Raw genomic sequence first — 26,111 nt, 5'->3', positions numbered from 1 at the left:
ATGAAAGATAACCACCTCTACCAGTGATATCATTATTTGGCAACTTTTTAGCTGAGTTATATTTGCTTATTTTATCCTATTTATTTTATTTCTTTTTTTTAGGTCTTCCCAAACTCAGCATGCAAAGTCAAAATAAAATAATATTTTATTAATTACAAATCATTCATGTAGTGACACAATCAGAAAAAAGCCTTAATTTTCTTGAGCTTACTTTCTGCGTTTTAATATACCTTCACGCTATGGCCGCAGCGGCAGCAGCATAACCTTGCTATAGGCATTCAGTGATATGCTTAGAGTAAAAAGTAAGCAGATCCATTAACATTCTGTCCAAATTGCATTACTTTTAAACTGTTGTCTTACTTTTCATAAAGTACTAATCAAGAAATTACATAAGACCAAAGAAATGTGAACTTCTGAAAACATTTAAACCTAGAGCTTGTATTGTTGGTGATGATCAGAACATGCATTTACTCTTATGCAACCACATATATGAATCAGATCAGAAAATATAAGATTGATTGTAATGGAGAAAAGCTTTAGTTTTTGTCTGTACTATTGTTCACTAAACTTACAACATGAATTAATTGGAATGTCTTACAAATCTTGCTGCACAGCATTACTACATTTCTTAGAACTAGGCATTCTTCACCTTTCGTACTTTATTTTCTTCCATACCTTATTTAATTTGTAACCAAATGTCTTAAACCGGGCTCTGTAAGTCTTAAGAACAAGTTATCTTAATTTTAACGTCATTCAGGGGCTGAACAAACCCAGTTCTTTGCTATTTTATGTTCTCTAATCTTTACTCCGGGTACAGACATTTACATTTCATGTAATTGCCAAAGGACCACATTAGCAACATTTTGCATGCATTCTAGGCTGTAGCATTATAAAGCAGTAGTGGTAAAAAGTGAGTATGAGGTAATAATGAGACACTGTTAGGCTGCGTGCCCACGATCAGTATTTGCAGCGGTTTGGACGCGGCATGCTTCAGCTGCGTCCAAAACGCTATGTTGCACAGTATAAGCACAGTGGATGGGATTCCTAGAAATCCCATGCCCACTGTGTTTGTTTTTTCTGCAGCAAACACTGACTTGCGGAGCGTCTTTCCAGATCGCAGCATGTCAATAGTTTGCTGTGAAATTGCCTGCATCCTCCATAGGAAGAACACAAGCGAGAGACCGCAGCGCACTGAACCCTGATCGTGGGCACAGTCAGCTGTGGTCTCCTGTGTTCTCCTGCGGAGGAGACATGCCCTCCCCCCGGTCAGGACCCGCTGCTTTCAGTCCTGATCGTGGGCACATACCCTTAGGATACATGGCGACTTTTTTGTGTATTAAATGGAAAAATGTAAGAAATAATAAATGTATAAAAATAGTCAAGTAATATAAACAAAAAAAACAAGAGGAGACAAAATAATAAAGTGTGGATTATATTATTGCACCACATTATCAGTAATATGTGCAAATAACATGTGAAGACAAGTTATGATGCATTTTTTTAAAATAATATCTTGTATAATTATAAGCATGACAATGTAAAATTTATATTCTGCAGGCTGATAAATTGAAATTAGTTTATTTCCCCAGTTGCACTAATAGCACAATTTGGAATTCAGGACATCTACATCTGGTGCTTTATATGATAAGTTGTTGAAGTTTGGATTTACAATGACTGGCTTGGCTGATATCGATAGTCTTGCTGCGAGGCTTCTAAAGGGTGGAATATTTACAAGTTAGGCAATAACTACAAGGTGTCGCTTAAAACTAGTCCACTAGGTGGCACATTTGAGATTGCTTGCATGTTATACGTTTGAGCATTAGCAATAAGACTCTACATTTAGCTGGTGTTATTAAAGGGAATTTATCATAAAAAATGTAAAACAAAACAATTTGAGTATTAATATTTATTTTCACAGATATTTTTCTTTTTAACATTATATTATGTAAATAATATTTTTAAAAATTGTGACATTTTAAACATTTAAACACAAGGGGTAACGGCTGCTCTTGGTAGATATGAAAACAACCTGCTGTCACCACTCACAGCTTTTTAGTGTTCGGATAACAGCAGCCTATTATTTGACTGCTGCGCTCTGAACACAGTGGGTAGTGATGATTGGTGACAGACGGAAACTGCAGCGCAGGACATAGCACTGGGCTCCACCTACAGCTCTAAACTGCCGAAGTTAGGGAACAGCTGATGAGGTCACATAATAAGCAATAGGATGAAAGACTTTATATATTTTTATAAGTCCTGTTTCTGTCATATTTGCTGTGTATAGGTGTTATCGTCTGACACACGGGATACACGTAAATACAAATGGCAGCCTCTAATGGCTGAAGAAATTAAGTGTCATTTTATATTGTTATAAATAAAAACGTATACATAATTCACAATCATTAATAAAAAATGGGAAAATCCTCTTTAACAATCCTAAAGTCGTAAACAAATAGAAATTATAGGTTCTAGATGAGAAATTTAGATTACAATTTCTAATTATTAATGTAAACTGCAATTCAACTGAGAATTATATTTATTATACATTATTTATCCATTAGAAAGTTATATGGCAACTTGAGTCAGAACTCTAAAATCAAGTGAAATAACAGTGATCTTTTATTCATTCTTATTCATCCATGTTATATCACTTTATTTTGAAAGACTCTCCCAACTATCATTTTATTATGCAAAGGACATGTGAGTCAAAAACCTCAATGTTGGCTGTGTGGCTGATGTTTAGCTCTGTCTTATTAAAGGTTTATTCTCAAGTTGACCCTTGAGCAGCACACAGCTTTACAGTCTCTATCACTTCCTGATTTTTGGCAGGGAAGGCACTTCTCCTTAATTAACAAATCTGGGGAGTAGTATAGCTGTAGTATTGATAGAATTATAAGGCTTAGCACAAACCCATCTGTAACATTTTCAGCTATCAGTGCTTTGTTTTACATGCATACCACTATATTTACACATAGTGGTAACAGGGCATTTGAAAAAGAACACAGCTCAGTGCAGTGAGAGTCATGATGCTGAGTGCCAGGGATTGTGATTCTATAGGATTGAGAAAAGCAGCTCAGTCCGGAACTGAGAAGGAGGGAGAGTGTGGAGATCAGCTAGCCGCTGTATAGTAATCATTGGGCTTCAGAGATATGACTTAAGGCCCCGTCACACGCAACGACGTATCTAACGATATATCGCCGGGGTCACGGATTCCATGACGCACCCCCGGCATCATTAGCGACATCGTTGCATGTGACACCAACGAACGGCCGTTAACAATCAAAAATACTCACCTTATCATTGATCGTTGACACGTTGTTCATTTTCAAAAAATCATTGATTGTTGCAGGACGGAGGTTGTTCGTCATTCCCGAGGCAGCACACATCACTACGTGTGACACCTCGGGAATGACAAACTACAGCTTACCTGCGGCCGCTTGCAATGAGGAAGGAAGGAGGTGGGCGGGATATTACAGCCGTTCATCTCCGCCACTCCGCTTCTATTGGGGGCCATTTAGTGACGCCGCTGTGACGCCACACAAACTGCTCCCTTAGAAAGGAGGCGGTTCACCGGCAACAGCGACGTCACTAGGCAGGTAAGTCCATGTGACGGCTCCTAACGATTTTGTGCGCCACGGGCAGCGATTTGCCCGTGATACACAAACGACGTGGGCGGGTACACTTGCTAGCGATATCGCTAGCGATATCGCTGCGTGTGACGGGGCCTTTAGTTGTAAAGTGATAATTACTCTCTTGGAATGTAACTACTGTGCAAATAGGGTCAGGCTCCATGGAAACAAGATATACACTATGGAAGATAAAAACTTTCATTGTATAAGGACAGAAGATAGAAATAGCAAGTAAATTGCCAATATGTTTATTTTAGGGAAGTTTAACTAAAAGAATTTATTAACTTTAGACTAGTCCTTTAAGGTAAAGTTTTGATTAGTGACTACTATAATTTACATTGCATCTTTATTTGTTTATGTTGGCTGTTGTACTTATACACACAAATCCATCAAAACATGAATTACTAGTCACGTAAGAATAGAAAATATATGATATACAAGCCACTAAACCACTCAGTGTCTCCAGAGATCATTTGAGCAATGCCACACTGACACAAATGATTTTAGAAAGTTACATGACGTCATTTTACAGTTATGCCATTTTCTGGAGTGGCTGCGGACTGCAATTCGCAGCAGAGGTGCCCAGAAAGCTCGGGCTAACCTGTGCTGCGGATTCCAATCTCCAGCTGCCTAGTTGTACCTGGCTGGACACAAAAATATGGCGAAGCTCATGTCAATTTTTTTTTAATTATTTAATTAAATTCATGAAATAATTAAAAAAGGGCTTCCCTATTTTTTTTGTTCCCAGACGGGTACAAATAGGCAGCTGGGGGTTGGGGGCAGCCATACCTGCCTGCTGTACCTGGCTAGCATACAAAAATATGGCGAAGCTCATGTCATTTTTTTTGGTGGGCAAAAAACTCCCGCATACAGTCCTGGATGGAGTATGCTGAGTCTTGTAGTTCTGCAGCTGCTGTCTGCTCTCCTGCATACACTAGTGCTAGTGAATGGAGCATGCTGAACCTTGTCATTCTGCCGCTGCTATCTGCTCTCCTCCATACAGAGAGACAGCAGCTGCAGAACTTTAAGGCTCAGCATACTCCATCCAGGACTGTATGCAGGAGTTTTTTGCCCCCCCCCAAAAAATTATGTGGGCTTCGCCATGTTTTTGTATGCTAGACATGTACAGCAGGCACCAATGGGCTGCCCCCAACCCCCAGCTGCCTATTTGTACCCTGCTGGGAAGCAAAAATATAGGGAAGCCCTTTTTTATTAATTATTTCATGAATTTCATGAAATAATTAAAAAACAAATGACGTGGGCTTCGCCATATTTTTGTATGCTAACCAGGTACAGCAGGCACCTACGGGCTGACCCCATCCCCCAAGCTGCCTATTTGTACCCGGCTGGGAATCAAAAATATAGGGAAGCCCTTTTTTAATAATTATTTTATGAATTTCATGAAATAATTAAAAAACAAATGACGTGGGCTTCGCCATATTTTTGTATGCTAGCCATGTTCAGCAGGCTCCTACGGGCTGCCCCCATCCCACAGCTGCCAATTTTTACCCGGCTGGGAGCCAAAAATATAGGGAAGCTCGTTTTTTTTAATTACTTCACTTATATGAAATAATTAAAAAACAAATGACGTGGGCTTTACCATATTTTTGTGTCTAGCCAGGTACAACTAGGCAGCTGGAGATTGGTATCTACAGCACAGGTTGGCCTGAGCTTTCTGGGCCCCTCTGCTGTGAATTGCAGTCTGCAGCCGCCCCAGAAAAGGGCGCTTTCATAGAAGCGCCATCTTCTGGCGCTGTACACAACTCTTCCAGCTGCCCTGGTGACGGGTGGTTCGCTGGGTAATAATGGGGTTGGGGCTAGCTGTATATTATCAACTGGCCTTAAGCCCGAAATTCATGGTGTCATGCTAATATTAGACATGGCCACCATGAATTTCTTGTACCGGTAAAAAAAAACACAACACACAGAAAAATATTTTTATTATAAATAAAACACAACACAATTAGTGACTCCATCTTTATTGAAATAAAGAACCCCCCTTTGCAGTAATTTTGGGTCAAGGGTCCCACGCCGTCAAATTCGGATCCAATATTATCTGATCGGTTTGCTGGAAGGCAAGGCGATCAGATGAAGTGTCAGGTTCAAGGGCCTGAATCACATGACACAGCAGCTGATTGTATAAACGGCTTTTATACAATCAGCTGATGCATCAGTGCAAAAAAAACAAGCAAACTACACACTTCAGTGCAGACTCCTGTCCGACGGCATCAGCTGATAGTTTAGCCGGCCGGGCGGTAAAAAGCCGGCCTCACCGCTCGACTGATAGTGTCAGCTGATGCCGTCAGGTGACCGCATCAGCTGCTCATCGCCAGGTCCGAGAAAGAGAGAGAGAAAGAAGAGAGAGAGAAGATAGCGATAAAAGAGAGAAAAGAGAGAGAGGAGAGAGAAGAGAGAGAGGAGAGAAAAGAGAGAGAAAAGAGAGAGAGGAGAGAGAGAAAGAAGAGAGAGAGATAAAGAGAGAAAGAAGAGAGAGAAAGAGGAGAAAGAAGAGAAAGAGAGAAGGAAGAGAAAGAGAAAGAAGAGAGAGAAAGAAGAGAGAGAGAAAGAAGAGAGAGAGAAAGAGGAGAAAGAAGAGAAAGAAGAGAAAGCAAGGAGAGAGAGAAAGGAGAGAAAGAAAGGAGAGAGAGAAAGGAGAGAGAGAAAGAAGAGAAAGAGAGAGAGAAAGAAATGAGAGAGAAAGTAGAAAGAGAGAGAGAATGGAGAGACAGAGAGAAAGGAGAGAGAGAGAGCTCACAGCTGATGTTTGGCTCCTGCCCTCAGTGCATGATTAAATTATAATTATAAATATATTATAAATATAATTAAAAAAAAAAAGAAATTCATTACCCGGACTAGAACACATGCCCTCATGCTTCATAGGCGAGCACTCTATCTACTCAGCTGCTGCCTCTTATTATAAAGACAGCCTGTAATTTGGTAATCTTGAAATCTGGATTGCTGAAGTCTCAGCTGACCACGCGATTCACTTGATTGCTACATGGAGCTGCTAGAGCACTCATGTTCTGTAGCAGAGCTGACAGTGTCGTGTGGATTACGTCGGACCTGGAGGGTTATTGAAGGATTTTAATAAAATGCTGAAACAGGGTGTATTTTTGTCTTTTGTGCCAAATAAAGGATTTTTCCTGGTGTGTGTTTATTTACTTTCACTTTATAAATAGATAATAATTATAATTTAAAAATAAAAAAAAATTCTTTACCAGGAATAGACCTCGCAACTTCATGCTTCTTATGCAAGTGCTCTATCCACTAGTCTACTGCTTCTAATGTTAATGATAGGTGGATTTGGTAATCTTGACTTCTGCATTGCTGAAGTCTCTGCTGAATGCGCGATTGCTACGTGGAGCTAATCAGAGCACTCGTGTCCTGTAGCAGAGCTGACAGTGTCATGTGGATTACGTCAGATCTGGAGGGGTATTTGTGGGTTAATAAAGGGGTGAAAGAGGGTGAATTTTTGTCTTTTATTCCAAATAAAGGATTTTTCGGTGTGTGTGTTTGTTTACTTTCACTTTAAGTTTAATCATGGACAGTATCTCGGGGAGACGCCTGGCATGATTAAACTCATTATTACCCCGATTGCCACCACATAAGGGCAATTCGGGATGAGCTGGGTAGAGTCCCCCAGGACAGTCGCATCTAATGCATACGGCTATTCCGGGCGGCTGCTGGGTGATATTGTTAGGCTGGAGGGCTCTCCATGCCGTGGCGCTCTCCATCCTGACAATACCAGCCTCCAGCCGTGTGGCTTTATCCTGGCTGGTATCAAATATAGGGGAAACCACATTTTTTTTTAATTATTTATTTATTTACTTTACTTCACGATATAGACTCGCTCGCCGGCGGCTGTGATTGGTTGCAGTGAGACAGCTGTCACGCAGCTTGGGGACGTGTCTGACTGCAACCAATCATGGGCTCCGGTGGGCAGGGAAAGCACGGAATAACTAATTGACTAATGAAGCTGCAGCCATTTTCTAAAGAGGAAAAGACACCACAGATTTGTGACAGTCGTGGAGTGAGGCGCCCATGATCGGTGAGTAGGAAAGGGAGAGGGATTGTGCTTGGGACGCAGGACGCATGCAGATAGCAACATGTGCACATAGCCTTACTATGAAAAGCCACGTTTATGGTGATCGAACCGTTCTCGAACGTAACTCGAACTGTCGAGCTTTTAGCAAAAACCTCGAGTTCGAGTTCGATCTCGAGCACCCCCCAAAATCACTCGAACATGAAATTGGCGAACATCGCTCATCTCTAGTAATTACCCAGGTATTAGAAATACACAATTCATCAAGCGCCAATATCCCAAGGTAAGAAAAATGCAGAAAAAGGTGTAACACCAGGTAAATTAATGTAATATTATATTGTGAATTCTACTCCCATAGCTCAGTATCAAAACCATAGAATAATTGGCGTTAGACATCCACTAAAAGCATGTTCTTTATTGAAGATTAGTTAAGCAATATAACAATTATTAACAACATTACATAGGTGAGATTTTTGTTGTTACCGAAAAATTTCTTCACCACTTCTTTAAAAGAACCCCAAGCCCTTTTTCTCAAATGCTTTAATTTTTGCTTCAAACATGTCCTTCATGAGTTTCTGAATATCAGCACATATTGACCATCTATTATCTTCATTGTTAAGTTCAGGTTCAGCAAAGGAAGTAGATTTTAAACAACAATGAAAGATCATTACCTTTCACAACAGGTTCAAGATCCAACAAGAAAGGGGGCACTGCTAGACCTAATATTAACCAATAAGCTGAACCACATATCAAATATACGGGTTGGGGTCACTTAAGTAATAGTGATCACAAGATGATAATTTTTCATGTATCCTTTAAGATGTATGGTAGAGGGGCTACAAGGACAGGAAGGTGAATTTTCAACAAATATGAGATAAACTTAGCCCCATAAACTGGGACAAAATCCTGAGAAATAAAAGTACACCAAGCAAATTGAGCACTTATTTAAGCCTACAGAATAGAACTGTGCATGAAATATACACAATGGAAATAAACAAGCTACAAATGAAAGTAAATCACTGTGGCTAAATAGATCGGTAGGTGGCCTCAAAATCACTAAAGTAGACAAATCCCTAGACACAGATGGCATACACCCCCAAGTACAGCAAGAATTAAGTACCGTGATAGACAGATCATTATTTTTCATCTTCACAGATTCCATAATAACAGGATCTGTATTACAGGACTAGCATATATCAAATGTGATGCCAATATTAAAAAAAATGAGACAAAATATGAGCCTGGAAATTATAGACCAGTGAGTGAGTGCGTGTAACCTCTACTGTGAGTAAAATCCTTGAGGGTTTCCTAAGAGATGATAACTTAGAGTATCTCAAGAACAATAACTTAATGGCTCATTATCAACATGGGTTTATGAGGGATCGGTCCTGTCAAACTAATCTGTTCAGCTTCTGTGAGGAGTTAAGTTAAAGACTGGACCAGTGAAATGGAGTGGATGTTGTATATATGGACTTTTCAAAGCTGTTTGATACAGTGCCACACAAAAGGTTGGTACATAAAATGAAAATAATGGGAATAGGGGAATATATGTGTAACTGGGTGAAGAACTTTCTTAGTCACCAGAGACAAAGTGTGAATATTAATGGAACACACTCAGACTGGGTCATGGTTAACAGTGGAGTATCACAGGGATCAGTATTTGTCCCTCTTCATTTTAATATATTTATTAATGAACTTGTAGGGGCAGTGAGAGTAGAATTTCAATTTTTACAGATGATACTATAGTCTGCAGGATAATCATTATTATTCTGGAGGATAGTTTAATATTACAGAAGGATTTATGTAAGCTAGAGATTTGGGCTGAGAAATAGCAAATGACGTTTAATGTGGATGTTGTAAGGTCAGGTCATGGACTTGGGGAGAGAAAAAAAATATATATTGATTAATTATGAATTTATATGTAAAACACTGGGTAAAACTGTCACTCAAAAAACTTGGGTGTACCATATCTGTGGATGGTAAATTGAATTTTAATGACTAGTGTCAGACAGCTCCTGCCAAGGCTAATAAATAATGGAATGTTCATGAGAAGAACATAGTTTTACCACTATATAAATCATTAGTGCCACCACATTTAAAATACTGGGTATAATTTTGGTCTCCAATGTGTAAGACATAGCTGAGTTAGAGTGGTTGCAGATAAGAGCAACCAATGTTAAAGGAATGAGTTGACTGCAACAGCAAGATAGGTTATCAAACTTATGGTAATTCAGTTTCAAAAGAACAAAGCTTAGGAATGATTTTATTACAATATACAAAAATATGAGGGGGCAGTAAATAAACCTTTTTAATGATCTTTTTACACCTAGGCCTGCTACGTGGACAAGGGGCCATCTACTATGTCTAGAAGAAAAAAGGTTTAATCATTATTACATACACAGATTAATTTCAGTAAAGGCAGTGAGACTATGGAACTCTCTGCCACTTGATTTTATAATGGTTAATTCACTGCTGAAATTCAAGAGAGGCCTGGATATCTTTCTTGAAAATATATTACTAGTTATGTGCACTAGGGTTCTGTGATGGGACGTTGATCCAGGGAACTAGACTGATTGCCGTATGTGGAGTCAGGAAGGAATTTTTCCCCTAATATGAAGCCTACTGTCTGCCCAATGGGGTTTTTGTCTTCCTATGCATCAACATCTTAGGATATAGGTTGATTTCTATGGACATAAGTGTCATGTCCCCACCGGAGTCCACTCCTGCGACTTCTGCTCCAATCACCAGGCAACATCGTGTTCCCGCCATGGATAGTGCTGGTGATGGGAGAGGAGTCGATGCCCGTGGCTCTGCTGAGCGCAGGTTCCGCTCATCCACTAGGCTGGGTTTCCCTGGAACCTGCAGTAACACTGGCTGACTGTACTGTAGGTGGCGTGTGTCTTCCAGCTGAAGTTGCCATCATTCACCTGCGGCCAATGGGAAGACACCACACCCTTCTAATTCCCCCTCCTGTCATCTGACCACTGCCAGAGATAGTTCTATTCCTGGTTCCGGTGTTATTTGTATAGTGATTCCTGTGTGCTGATCTCTGCTTGTTTCCTGACTTTTTCTCCTGCCTGCTGTTTATGTACCTCGCTGACTGATCCGGATTTGACCACTGCTTGTTTTCTGATTACATGCTTGCCTGCCGATTCTGTCCCTGTTCTGCAATTCCTGGTTTGACCCTGTCTGACGACTACTCTCTCGGACTGCAGCCTTCCACAGGTAGTGATCTCCAGGGCCCTGTGTAATTCCAAATCCCTGTATAGGGGTTAAAGGGTTTCAGAGTTCTGGGGGGTCCTGCTTGGTGAGTGGCATCCTTCTAGCCTGTCCATTACAGCCGTCTGAGTCTGTGTATCCAGGAAGGTGTTAAAAAAACACAGCCCACAATAACCACATATTGCTACCCTTTAGACAGCATCCCATATACATAGAAACCACTAGTAACCTCCCAAAGGAAATCACAGATGATTCTGGTGTACCCGTACCTACCCCTCTCCTTGTTAGGAGGGACACACTTGTGATTTTCATTGCCCTATTCTTCCGAGCAGTATTGTCATTATTCTGTTTTAATTGATGTATTAATAAAGAGGTTTTTTATTGACATTATGGCATCATAGTGATTTCCTTTGGGAGGTTACTAGTGTTTTCTAGGCGTTAAAATAAGTCTACCTTCACAGCAGTTATGGTATTAATTTACAAAAAACAACTATTTTTGAAACGTGAAAATTAAATGGGATCTCATAAATCTAGCCGAATGGACAGCTGTGCAACCTTATTGCATTTCAAGTAATATTGTTTCACTTTGACAATGTTATTGTGTAAAGCCTGCAGATTTTTTTTTATTGGTATTTAAGAACAGATTATCTTTGCAATATACATTTGCAAAAAAAAAAAATATAAAATGTAAAAATATGATTATTGTGCTACGGCAGGCAGGTTACAAAAATGGAAAACAATAGAAATTAGTTTTGGGAACTAATGATAACTGATTCTAGGAATCAATCTGTACACACTGTATCTTAATCCGCTGAGAGATTCTGGGATTATAGCACTTACCACATAAATAAATTGCGATCTATCTCTCCACTGACAAATATATTAAATAGCAGAAAACTAACTAACTACAGAACCAAATTCATCTTTATTAGAATAATGCTAAATTACACAAAATACTTGGATGGACACCCATAAATTGTACGAGGTGATATCTGGTCTGCGTATTCAACTTTGCCATAGTATTTCTGGAACAATGACATATATCGTATTTTTCGGATTAGAAGACGCACTTTTCCTCTTAAAAATTTGGGAGGAAAATGAGGGTTGCATCGTATAATGCAAATGTAGCTTTCCTTGAGGTGAAGAATGAGCGCTGTGTTGGCGGCTGAGGTGGGGGCTTTGCTGGCGGCTGCAATGGAGGCTATGCTGGTGGCTGCAGTGGGGGCTGTGCTGACGGCTACAGTGGGGGCTGTGCTGGCGGCTATGATGGGTGCTGTGCTGGTGGCTGCGGTTGGGGCTGTGCTGGTGGCTATGGTGGGGTCTGTGCTGGTGGCTGCGGTGACGGCTGTGCTGGTGGGGCTGCGGTGGGGGCTGTGCTAGCAGCTGTGCTGAGGGTTGTGCTGGTGGCTGCGGTGAGAGCAGTGTAGATCAGGGCAGTGCGGCAGGTGTCTGAGATGCTTTGTTGGTGTTGCGGGCTTCAAATAATGGCGCCTGGAGCTGCCGCGTGCGCAGATGGAGCACTTGGCTCCAGATCTCATCTGTGCACGTGCTGCCTCCGGCCCATTGATCTCCCAGCAGTAAGCTTAAGGAAAATGGCAACTGGAGGTGGCACATGCACAGATTGAGCTCTCGGCTCAATGACAAGATGAGATCTCTTCTGTGCACACACCGACTCTGAGTGTCAGTTCTTTGAAGTCTGTACCGTCAACAGAGAATCTCTGACACTAGCCGCACTACCCTACTCCGCACAGCCAGGACAGCGCCTACAGCCAGAATAGCCCCCACCGCAGGCAGCACAGCCCCCACTTCAGCCAGCACAGCCCCCACCGCAGTGCCTGCACCTTCGCCCTACTACAGCACCACCCCTGCCACCTGTGACCCTGCTCCCACACCGCTACGTCCCACTCTGGTGAGACACCACTGTACTATAAGACAGACCCCCCCATTTTTTTACCTTTTTTATCTCTAAATTTGGGGTGTGTCTTATAAAGCGAAAAATACGGTATGTTAAATAACAAACAGGTGACTGGAAAAAGCAATTGTCTACATATAAAAAGACAAATAATTAAAGTGAACCTGATAGCTGATTCATGCTGCCGAAACCATGGGTCTGTCTTTTCAGCCAGGTATGATTTTCTCTGAAACACTGCAGCATTTAAGAGGAACTGACATTTAAAGCTGGATTGGAACTATGCTTCTCCCTATGAAGGAAGCAACTTCAAGAAGTGCTTCAAGGAGAACTTCAAGGAGACCAGATTCTTAGACTAGTCACTGAAGTGGCATAGTCCTTAGCCTGCTTAGATGTTTGTTTTCTTCGAAACACTACAGCATTTCATAGTAAAATGTAATTTCTTAAAATGATGGAGCCATTGTTCGATACATGCTATCATTGTTTGGGAACTATGAATCAGCTGTCCACTTCCATTTAATCAAAGGCATTGCTATAGTTAAAAAGAAGGAGCCATTCTCGACTGCCTGCTATTTTTCAGACAGTGGAAGGAGTAGGTTCCAAGTCAGCAGTGACATTATTTAGGTGATGCTGCATTAATACCCCTTTAATCTTGCAGGAGCACCTTGGGTTTCTGGATGCTGATGCTTAAGACAGCCCTGAAACCTTGGAAGCATATAGTCACCGTTTATAACTGCCTCTGAATTCCTTGTATTATATTTTATGCCACATGGTTCTCAATGAATGTTATTCAGGTGCAGACATGCCATTGGTGCAACCACTGCAGTCGCACAGGGGCCCTGAAGGTAAGGGGGCCCATTTCTACCTCCAAAGCCCTTGGAGTTGTGCACTATGATGAGCTATTGGACTAAAGAGGGCCTGTACACTGTTCTTGCACAGGGGCCCTTTTCTGAGTTCATCCGCCAGTGATGCTATGTAATGATTAGAAGCTGTGTCAATGATCACTGAATGTGTGTTGGGTATTAGCAGAGAAGCTGGACATGTTTATGGAGCAGGAAAAAATCACTGTGCTTTTAACACTAGAACTACTGAGGTAGTCATTTTGACTACTTTGCACCATGTATTTCTATATAGGTGTCACGAGTCCAGTAGTTCTAGTGTTAATAGTTCCCTGTAAAAATATTACCCAGAAAATTGCTCTCTCAGATATACACAGAGTTAAAAAAAAGCCATCATCCAACTTTTCTTGTGTTAAAGTCTAAAAACTTCCTAACATTGACTTATCTGTCATCAGGTTTTTGGTCCCCATTTAAAAGCAGCACAATGTAGGGACAGAGACTCTGATTCCAGCAATATGTCTGTAACTTAAATGGGTGAGGACATTTTGATTAAAGACTGTTATCTGCTGCAGACATACCTGTTCTTTGAATGCTCAGCTCTGCATAATCCCAAGCACACCACTGATTGGCATCTTTCGGCTTATAAAAAGTGTACACAATAAGCTGCCAATCAGTGTCGTTATTTATACAACATGACAGCAGGTTTACTAGGCCTCTATTGACAATATTTTGATGATAATACAGAGATTTTATAAAAACTTGTCTAAGCAGCCAAGTAAGTGACACATCAATGGAATCAAAATCACTGCCCCTACATTTTTCTGCTTTCAGATTAGGTAGCAAAATTTGTTGATAGATTCCCTTTAATGTTTGTGATTTTGCCTATTCTACTAGCCATTGCTCCCACTAGCCAGTTTCCTACTCCACACTGATGAGGGGCAAATACCCCAAAACAGCTGTCTGTGGATGGATACCATGTTTGGCATAGGTGGTCTCCTTGACTGGAGACTGCCCTTCCCGTAGTTGTTCCTTCTCGGTGAAAGACCTGGCTAGTTTCCTGCCAGCGTTGAGAAACATGTGATAGTGTCCCCGCGGCATTCTTGTTTTGTGATATATATTTCACACATAATATCCAGAGCTGATTTTTTTGTTCCTTTATTCACCTCCATGTTGCAGTATTTTGGTCAGTGTTTAGTGTTATAATTTGTAAGACAAAATCGAGAATGGAAATATCAAAAATTGTAACTGGAAAGTTCATATTCCTGATGATGGATTACAAATAACGATGAAAATGTAAATGTTCATACTGCCAGAGGAAGGGACCTATAGCAATTATCGTATGTGGGCTGTTATTTCTAATACAATTAAACAGGACAGGTGGTGCATAAAAATCACTTCACATGTTCCGTGTCTGTTAATTTCCATAAATGAATGCAATCTTATATAATCACGTCATGTGGAAATGTTTAGAGAGTGGGTGGTCTGGTGACAAGGTCTTGTGAGAACCATTTATCTGTAAAAAAACCCTTACAGCTTAATACCTGAAGTGTATAAATCATGTAAATGAAATTGCTTAAATAATTACAAATTAACGATAACAAACTAATGTCATTTAAAGGGAGTTTGTAAACCGCAAAACTCAAATGAAGCCGCCATATTTGCATTCATACAGAGAACATAGCCCCTATAAAATAATACTGGTAGTGTAGAAGTTACTTATTTTGTCTCAAATAATACCATTTTTGGGAGGGGGGGTCTTTTGCACATTCTTGGCATGTCCAAGGCTCAGTTCTCTGTTCCTACCCCCTCCATTACTATCCACCAAACCTTCACTTATAGTGAATGATATTTCTTGCTTTGGAGTGCTGTTAGGATTGGCTTCTCAGGCCTGTACCCACTGACATTGCATAGGCCGAGTGCACACACAGGGTCAATGTGTGCAGATGTGTTCTCATCCCATTCTCCTATCTGCAGCGGCTACCCACACAAAAACACACTAGTGGGCGACTGACGCTGACAGGGTACAGGGATGACAGCATGCACACCGAACAACGCAGGAGCCCAGTGAGTGCAGGCACACTGAGGCTATGTTCACACAGTCCATCTTTTGCTGTGTTTTCCCTGCGTTTTTGAGGTCACAAATATGCACCTAAATGCATATGCATTTCCTTCTCCCAGCAAAGTCTATAGATTTCTATTCTGCTGTCCACACTGGGCATCTTTTGTTGGCTGCATCTTGGCTGTGTTTTTGAAGATGCAGCATGTCAATTCTTTTTGCATTTTTCCAGCATTTTTGAGCCCTTCCAGTAAATAGATTTGACTAAAAAAATGCATTGGGCAAAACGCAGTAAAAACACGGGAAAAAAAGCATGCGTTTTTTGATCCGTTTTTTCGCGGGTGCATTTTTTGTGTTTTTTTGGGGCCAAATATGCTGCATCTTTGGGGTTAGAAAAGTTGCATGTGTGAACATAGCCATACAGGGTAAGAGAATCCTCTCACCCTTCTTTCCTGTTAGCACTGTCTACCCATTGCTGTTCTTGTGTGTTTTAAATGCTATTGACTCACAGATTACCACTATGTCTGCAGGTAAATAGCATATTTGCAGATACAAAGTCTCCTTTAAAGACACCTTAAAAGGTACTTTTGAACCAATGACAGATACTGTACTCTTTAAAAATTGATGAAACTTCAAAGTCTGATATAGTCACTGGATAAATTGGTCATGTGTCAATATATATCTATGGATTAAAGCTAATTGCAGCCTAGACAGTGTTGACAAATACAAGGTTAAGGAAAATAAATTATGGCAATATTATTAAGGGTATTAAATAGTATTTAAGTATATTAAGTACAATTTTGCACTATACGTTTGAAACATGTCACATCCTAAATATCAAGTTGTGCTTTCAATTCAAAGTTACTGCTTCATGCTAAATCTAATGCTAAGAGCCAACTCTGCACTGCTTATAAAAAGCAGTAGGTGCTGAGGTTGTGAACGAGCTGGCCCGATATATGACTAAAATGATCTTATTTTATTCCACAGGTGATTGCCATTGTAATGGACATGTTTACGGATATTGATATATTCAAAGAACTTGTGGAAGCCTCAACTAGAGGAGTTCCTGTCTATCTACTTCTTGATGATGTTAACTTTCCACATTTTTTGACAATGGCAGAGAAACAGGGTTTCCAAGTTCAAAGACTAAGGGTAAGCATTACACTAATCTACGAATATCTACCTAGCTATCTACGGTATCTATCTATCTATCTATCTATCTACGGTATCTATCTATCTATCATATATCTATCTTCTATCTATCTATCTATCCATCTATCCATCTATCCATCTATCCATCTATCCCTCTATCTATCTATCTATCTATCTATCTATCTATCTATCTATCTATCTATCTATCTACGGTATCTATCTATCTATCATATATCTATCTATCTATCTATCTATCTATCTATCTATCTATCTATCTATCTATCTATTTATCTATCTATCCATCCATCTATCCATCTATCTATCTATCTACAGTCATGGCCAGAAATGTTGGCACCTTTGGAATTGTTCCAAAAATTGAAATATTTCTTTCAGAAAATGATTGCAATCACACAAGTTTTGCTATACACAAGTTTATTTTCTTTGCATGTATTGGAGCAACACAAAAAAACATAGGGGAGAAAAAGGTAATTTTGACCTAATTTCACACAAAACTACAAAAATCAAAAGGACAAATTTGTTGGCACCCTCAACTTAATATTTAGTTCTACACCCTTTGTAATAAATAGCTGCACTGAATCACTTTCTATAACAATCGCTTCTAATAACCGTCAGCAAGTTTCTTAGATCTTTCAATGGAAATTTAGGACCACTCTTCTTTTGCAAACTGCTCCAGGTCTCTCACATTAGAAGGGTGCCTTCTCCCAACACCAATTTTAAGATCTTTCCACAAGTGGTCAATGGGATTTAGATCTAGACTCATTACGGCTACCTCAGACAGCTCTAGCACTTTGTTTTCATCCTTTTCTGAGTACTTCTTGAAGTATGTTTGATGTTATTTTTCCTCTAGAAGATCAATGACCTTTGCCACAAACCCAGCTTTCAGACACTGGGCACAATACAACCCTAAATTCTTTGGTAATGTTAAGATTCCATGACACCTTGCACATACTCAAGGCCCCCAGTGCCAAAGACAGCGAAACAACCCTAAAACATCTTTAAACCACCATATTTGATTGTAGGTACTGTGTTATTATCTTTGTAGGCCTAGTTCCATTTTCTGTAAACAGTAGAATGATGTGTTTTACCAAAAAGCTTGGTCTCATCTTTCCACAAGATGCTATGTATATTTTAGTAAACTGTAGTCTAGCTTCTTTATGTGTTTGTGTCAGCAGTGGGTTCCTCCTGGGTCTCCCGCTATAGCATTTAATTTCATTAAAATGTCAATGGATAGTTTTTGCTTACACCAATGCTCTCTGAACCTGCAGGACAGCTTGAATTTCTTTGGAACTTGATTGCATGCCATCAATATCCAGGGAGACTTCCTGCAGTTCTTTGGGTTGAAAACTTCTTACTTATGTTGCACACTGTTGACAAAGGAACATCAAGATCTCTGGAGATAGACTGATATCTTTCAGATTATTGATATTTTTCAACAATTTTGGTTCCAAAGATTTCAGACGGATCCCTTCTCCTCTTTCTACTCTCCATTCTTAAGGGTGCTTTACACGCTGCGACATCGCTAGCGATCTTATTAGCGATGTGAAATTCTAGATCGCAAGTGCGATCTTTTGAGATCGCACATGCGTAAAATGACCTATATGCGACCTCAAATGATCGCACTTGCGATCTAGAATTTCACATCGCTAATGAGATCGCTAGCGATGTCGCAGTATGTAAAGTACCCTTTAGTGTGACACAGACACAGACACAATGCAAAACTTGAGACGACTTCACCCCTTTTTATCTGATTTCAGTTGTGATTTTCATATTTTCCACATCAGTTACTTGGCACAGGAAAGTTTGAATAAGTGTAAATGAGCATGACATACTTAAAACATGTTGTTTACACACAATTTTGGAAGGGTGACAACAATTTTTTTACAGCCAATTTTTGGGATTTTGTGTGAAATGATGTTTTGAATTTTTTTTAATATTTTCGTGTTGTGACAATATACACAATGGAACAAAACAAAGTGTACAACAAAATATGTGTAAATGCAATACATTTTTGTGAGAATTTTTTGGGCCAATACTTTTGGCCATGACTGTATCTATCTACCTATCAATCTAGCTATTCATCTATCCCTCTATTAGAGATGAGTGGGTTAAACAAAATTTGAATTCACATTTTAGCATGGATTTCCATGCAGAATTTGTTTTATGAAGAAGCTACTCTCAAAGAAATTGACTTCTCTGTTTTATGCTCTGGATTCTCTGCAGACCCTAGAACATAATAAATTGCAAGATGTAAAAAATTTTAAACCTTGGTATATCACCAATATGGCCCCTCCGCTCCTCACTCTTACCTGTCCAGTGCTCGACACATCTTCTTAACAGTGCCTCTCACAATATGTTGAAACATCTAGCTCTGATGAGGCCTGGGGGAGCTCTGCGCAAGCGTGCAAACGGTCATATCTTAATGTCATCATCACAACATGCGCCATAATCTTACGCATGCATGAGCAGACTGTCCTGGGCCTATTTAGAGCTGAAAGTTCAGGGTTAGCTTGAACGAGTTTTTTAACACAAGTGGCAGTGATAAGAAAGTGCAATGAGGACCAGACAAGGGACAATGAGGAATGAGGTGCCGAAGAGATGAGCCGTGAGGTGAGTATAAGTTTTTTTCATGTTTTAACCTTTTGATGACTCTTTATGATTCAGAAAAATAGTGCCTAGTAGCTGCCATTTTTCTGAATCTGCACAGAAAAATTATGACAAAAATGGCAAATGAAGATTGGTGTTAAATTCGAGTAGAATTAAATTCCACTCTAATATATTCATTCATCTCTACTATCTATATAGCTACATTTTTTTATCTATCCTTCTATCTGTCTAAAAAAAAAAAATCTAACCACATCTAAATAAATATCTAATTAGATCTAGCTGTGTATTATTTTCCTAATCAGTTTTCAGTGAAAACCATGCAAACAATGTATATTACTGATCAATCTGATAAAAAAGGAATGTTATGTGCACCTTATATATCACAATATAGGTCAAAGCAACTTACGGAAAACACATTTCTGCTGTAAAGTTACAGTAACCTTTCATAAATCATATAGAAATGGAAAATTGTAGCAACCAAATGTGATTTAGATTAAGTGCCAAACAGTTAATTTCAAGTTGTCTTCTTACTTTGCAGATATATTACTGTTAAATGAAGGTAAAAATAGACTTAAAAAGACGTGTCTGGGCTAATTCCATCTGTGTATCTCATTCCGTCATTTACAAATCAGGAAACATATGTTTTTAATATACGGATAGAAGAGACAAACAAAACTTTATGTTCTTAGATATGTTAAAATATTCATTAAAATTAAAGCTTCTATAATTAATTGTTAGAATAAAGTTTAACAGTGATGGACTATTTTTTGCTTCAGGCAATTCTGCTGGAGGCTTAGAATACACAAGATAATATGATTTATTTATGTCACTGATATATAATGAAGTACTCACAGATAAACACTTATTGTCTAGTCTGTTTGTAATGTACATAAGGTAAATACTACTGACATGAATTTAATTATTGATTGTTTAATTACTGAATTTTCAGCTTGGCTATGGTTCACATCTGCATAATGTCACTTTCATTCATTCTGCGTCCATGAATCTTATGTCTGAACCTAAAACCACTTCCTCTTTAAATTTCAAAAATCATGGAAAACCAGAGATACACTATAAAGTTTTAAATCAGAAATCATTTAACCCTTGGCTTGCACTATGAGGTCAATTTGACCCCATGTAGATTGGTACAACTAGGGATTTCTTTCATGATAGCAGACAAAGGTTAAAATATGATGAAAATCAAAAGATCCCCATTAGAGTGTAGGCGGTGAGCCAACCATAAAGGGGATCATGACTCAGAAAGCAAATTATAATTAAGATAAACTATATAGAAAATATTAAAAACAGTGTAAGCAAATTATTAATAAAGTAACTGTTTAGCTCACCACTCCATGTATTGCTCAGAATCTCCAAGTCCAGTGCTCAGATCCAATGGTTTGGCATCCACAGGTTCAATCCAAGGAAGGGGGGAAGGGGAGGAAAATATCCAGCACTGAAGTAAAAAAATCCTATTTATTCCAACAATTAAAACATGGATACATGTGCAGTACGCCTTACGCGTTTTGGAAAAACAAAAAAAGATCATCCAACATAGTAACAAATGAAATCAAAGATGGCTTTAAACTCTAATCCATCTTGTTACTGAGCCGGATCTACATAAAGTAGTACCATATGAACACATACTTTAAAACAACATTAACAGTGTATAATATCTACAATATCAATAGATATATAACAGATCAGAGCGAAAACTAAGGCCCCCTGGATAACAGGCATTTAGTTTAAGAATCCAACATGCCTCCCTGGCAAGCAACATTTTCTGCCAGTCTCCACCTCTGTATGGTCTAACCCTCTCCACTCCCTTTACTTTTAGTGAACAGATATCACCACAATGGGTGTGTGTGAAGTGTTTTGAAAGACCAGAAGTAGTACGTACTGTCTGAGATGTGGATATGGTTCCAGGAACATGTTCACTTATTCTCTTTTTCAAATTTCGGGTCGTACATCCAATATAATATTTTTGACATGTTGTACATGAAGTCATATACACTAAATGTGTGGTATTACAATTTATGTAGGTCCTAATGAATTTATCCACTTCTTAGACAGGACGTATGTACTGCCCCCATGCCAGCGGCCGAGACGCTCGGATCCGGAGCCGCGGTGGCTCGAGGAGTCTCTGGACCTGGGGGTTCGCGCGGACCCTCGAATTAAAGAAGAGGGGGGGGAGAATATGTACAGGGGGATGTGTAAGTTCGTGACGCCACCCACGGTGCGTGGTAATGAGGGAGACCACTGCTGCTATTGGGGAGCCCGGTGGCGATGGTGGAGCAGCAGGATGTTTAACCCCTTCGTGGGTAGGGGGTTTGTGCCCCGGGGGCCCGTTGGATTGCTGGAGTGTTGTTGGGTAGAGGAAAAGGGGCTTTCAGTGTACTCACTCAGTCCAGGAATAATAACACCAACAGCTTGTAAACCAGAATTCTGAGCCCCACTGCAGCTTTGAGGGAGCACGCTTGGGTCCGTGCCCTTGGTGTTGCTGTTAGCCTGTGGTAACGGAGGCTCAATCTACTCCATTACAGCCCCTTCCTGCGACAGTCCAGTCCCAACATCCCGGATCCCAATAACCCACCACCCAAACAACCTGTTTCCCCTGAAAACCTATGGCGGGTCCGTGACCAGGTTAAGGTCCCGGGTGTTGTCTTTTAGACGACTCTGGTTGGCACAGGAGGTGCAACTATTGTACAAGTTTGTGTTGGTCACGCCAGTCCTGTAACCATGGTCCATATTTACTTATATAAAACCTTTACCAAAGGCCATGTACCTTTTGTACACATTTTCAACAATTTTCCTTGCAAATCAGGTAACTTTCCCTCTTTTCATTAATACTGGTTGATTAGGCACTCATTTACTAACATTTTCTATATGGAAAATAACAAACTGAAAAATAACAAACGAAAGTTCCGATACCTAACATTCTATGGCATCGTAACTACTGGTACTGTAAAATTTTTTTTAACACTAGTAATAGACTTTCAGGTCCCGCAGCCATGCATCCTTGTGACTACATGCTACCGACGCCGACACATACCCTTCCTCAAACATTACATGCCTGCTTACCTCCAGGCCATACCAGCACCGCTTTCCGCAATGCCGGGTATAGGTAACCATCTCCTCAGGCTGAAGATTACGCTCCGGGTGGCCCCAAGGAAGGTGCTGCGCCACATCTCGGCGGGACACATACACCCTCGTTGTGAGGCCTGCTTCGCGGATGAACCCCCATCCTTACTCGGGGTCAAACCGCTCCACAAGGCCACGGCTCTGTGGCCCTTTAACACGGAAAGCAGCGCTTCTTAACTGCACCTTTCCTGCACAATCACGGGTGGCGAGCGCCCGTCATCGCCGGTCTCGGGCTGCAATCTCGGTTTGCAGCTGGTACTGTTGTCGTTCCCAGTAGGGAGCATCAGCATCCGGCCTTAACTCCCTATCTAGCTCTGGCTTTACTTGGACTGTGGTGGCCCCAACAGCCGTCGGGATGCCACGCGGTAACGGAACTGATAGACATCTTGGTTCTGCTCCCATTGGTGCAAACTGAAGAACCGACTGCTCCGCAGCCGGTGTTGCAGGGTCCGGGTGCTCTGCCTCTGAGGACGGGCCCGGTGATGTGGCCGGGTCTGGTCTGGCCGGTGTCTGGGTGACCGCTGAAATGGCTGGAATGAGGGCCTTGGTCTGAATATCTGCAGTTGGAGCTTCTGTTTGATACTCTGAAGGTTCCGCTGCCGGGGTTTGTTGGGGCAGCTGGGTGTCCACTGAGGATGGGGTATTTGATGGTGGAGCGCACTACGCAAGCGGAGATGGTCCGGATCCCTCAGCCACTGTGGCCGGATTTGTGCAATCAATAGGGACTGGGTAACCGCTTACCCTCTCTTCACGTGGGATTTCAATCTCACGGGCTCACACCACCACCGCCAGGCTCCTCATCTCTTCCCTCCAGTGATTTAGAATGAACAGGAACTGTGTCCACATTCTCCTGCACAGCTGCTCCATGTCTTCCTCTATCCATGCCGCCGTCCCAGGGACAGCACTCTTTGGGGACCAGTCTCGCTCCGCCATCTTGCCGCTGCATCTTCCAGGAACGTTGTCACAGAGTCCTGGCATCCCTGCTCCACTTCCGCTAGTAACACATTCTGGCCCGCCCTCTCGGTCTTTTCGCAGCACTCTCTTGCTGACTGTGGCCCTCTGGGAACTTCCTGTTCCGGCCTCCCGGCTTTGCGCACTTTCTCGGGGAAGTAGGTGTTTTGACGCGAAAAAATGGCGGAAAATGGTGGAATTGGTGGGAAACAGAATCTTGACTCGTGGTTTTCGGCTTTCAAGGCGCATGTCACCCAGGTAAGTGGGTCCTGCTTGTATCCTGTTCATGATGCCAGGATTTCAAAGGTTTACCGCCCCCGTGCTAGTGGCCGAGACGCTCGGATCCGGAGCCGCGGTGGCTCGAGGGGTCTCCGGACCCGGGGGTTCACGCGGACCCTCGAATTAAAGAAGAGATGGGGGAATATGTACAAGGGGACGTGTAAGTTTGTGACGACACCCACGGTGCGTGGTAATGAGGGAGACCACTGCTGCTTTTAGGGAGCCCAGTGGCCCTATTCCCTTCAGGCCCCCAAATAGTGTGTCTCGTGGGTACGGTGTAAAGTGTTTCTATGATTTTGATTGGCTAAGCTGTTAGCAACACCAAAGGCCCAGGATCCGTAACCAAGGAGGAGGGGATACTGTGCAGAAGGGCAGATTGCACAATACCCTGTGATGACCTGATAAGCCAGGGCGTCACACACGTACTACTTCTGGTCTTTCAAAACACTTCAGAGACAGTTATATCAGTTCACTAAAAGTACAGGGAGTTGAGAGAGTTAGGCCATACAGAGGTGGAGACTGGCAGAAAATGTTGCTTGCTAGGGAGACGTGTTGGATTCTTAAACTAAATGCCATTATCCAGGGGGTCTTAATTTTCTCTCTGCTCTGTTATATATCTATTGATATTGTAGATATTATACACTGTTTCTTTTGTGTAATGTTATTTGTGAAATTTTCACAATGTTGTTTTTATATATATGTTCATATGGTGCTACTTTATGTAGAACTGGCTCAGTAACAAGATGGATTAGCCTTTATAGCCATCTTTGCTTTCATTTGTTACTATGTTGAATATGAATAAGGAGCTTTTTTGTCTCTCCAAAACGCATAAGGCGTACTGCAAATGTATGCATGTTTTAATTGTTGGAATAAATAGGAATTTTTTACTTCGCTGCTGGATTTTTTCCTCCCCTCCTCTCCTTCCTTGGATTGAAAGTAAACGAGTTAAATATAGACTGACAAGGATGTAGCCCTCTAGCAGTATATTAACAGGTATAAAGTGCTAATAGTGCAAAGCAGCCTATGTATTCCACCAATCTGATAGGGTTCACAGAAATGAATTAACAACCCAAACAAACATGCATAAAAATAGAAATAGATACAGTAAACAAATGCACAACATTGCATGGTATATCCAATACTATAGAATTACATTTACTGTACCAAAGTGGATTATATAAAAGGTATGTATGGAATGGATTTGTTAGTATAATGCCAACAAAATATGCCATATAAGGCCAGTAATAAGTAACCCCTATTAAAAAAAATGAAAGTCGGATGTATGCCCATAAACAAACTACCTTGGTGGATGGTCCGATGGTCCTCCGTGCTGCCAACCCCAATGCACATTTCGTGCGTGGTGACTTCTTCAGGGGAAAAAATATGTAGATACTTATTGTAGCATTATTTCATTTTTAAGGAGTGCAAAATATTGTGTCATTGAAAGACACTCATTTATGGCATTCAAACTTTCATTATTTGTAAGGCAGACATGACATATTGAATTTATGAGGAAGGCAAGTGGATAACGCCAAAATGCGTAGTTGTGCCATAGCATGAAATTAACTCCTTGCTCTGGCAAAAAATTTATTGTAATGGAATTTTTAAAAGATTTATTAATTTTTTTTAAGATTTTATTAAATAAAAAAAAATAAAAAAATAATATTTTTTAAGTCCAAAATATTGACCTGTTTCCGCTGGATTTTGCTTTGCTGGTTTCTCCAATTTGTAAAATTTATTTTAAGTTTTTTTTTTAAACTATACTTTTCCATTGCCCAAGTAATTGTGCCGCTGGTTGGCTACATTAATTCTTTTCATATTCTGACCTGAGACTTTTTGATCTGAAAGAAAAAAATTAAATAAAGAAATCTACTATGAAAATTCTATATTCCCAAGATATGGAAACCTAGATATCTAAGACATGTACGGAGCACATTTCTCAATAAAAATCTTTAAATGGAACCTGACAACAAGACTGACATCTATTAATATTTGTCATTTAATGGTGTTTTCTGGTAACCCCAATATTTTGGAAAAGTTCACAGCATATTACGATTCTCATCTTTTTAAAGTTCTTCCTTTACATATTCTAATGACGAAGACTTGTCTAAAAGACATGAGCTGAACACGGATTGATCTCTCCCAGTGTTCTGATAGTATGTACACTGACACGTGTAGGACATATCTGACCTGCCCTTCTTACACACTCCCCTCCCTGCTTTCTAAATTCCGTTGATGCTATAATAATGGCATCTTTGTCCACAAGAGTTAG

The 26,111-nt window shown here is 40.5% G+C and overlaps 1 protein-coding gene across 1 annotated transcript in view; it reads left to right on the top strand.

Annotated features, from left to right (window-relative positions):
- The window catches only part of FAM83B (family with sequence similarity 83 member B), a 147,611-nt gene that overhangs the window by 94,275 nt on the left and 27,225 nt on the right, over window positions 1-26,111 (top strand). Inside the window, exon 3 of the mRNA XM_075338452.1 lies at window positions 16,682-16,846. Coding sequence (XP_075194567.1) covers window positions 16,682-16,846 — 165 coding nt within the window. The remainder of the gene's footprint in view (window positions 1-16,681; window positions 16,847-26,111) is intronic.

Source organism: Anomaloglossus baeobatrachus, chromosome 3, assembly GCF_048569485.1.
Source record: "Anomaloglossus baeobatrachus isolate aAnoBae1 chromosome 3, aAnoBae1.hap1, whole genome shotgun sequence".
NCBI lineage: Eukaryota > Metazoa > Chordata > Amphibia > Anura > Aromobatidae > Anomaloglossus > Anomaloglossus baeobatrachus.
This window is presented reverse-complemented; position numbering and strand designations above follow the sequence as displayed.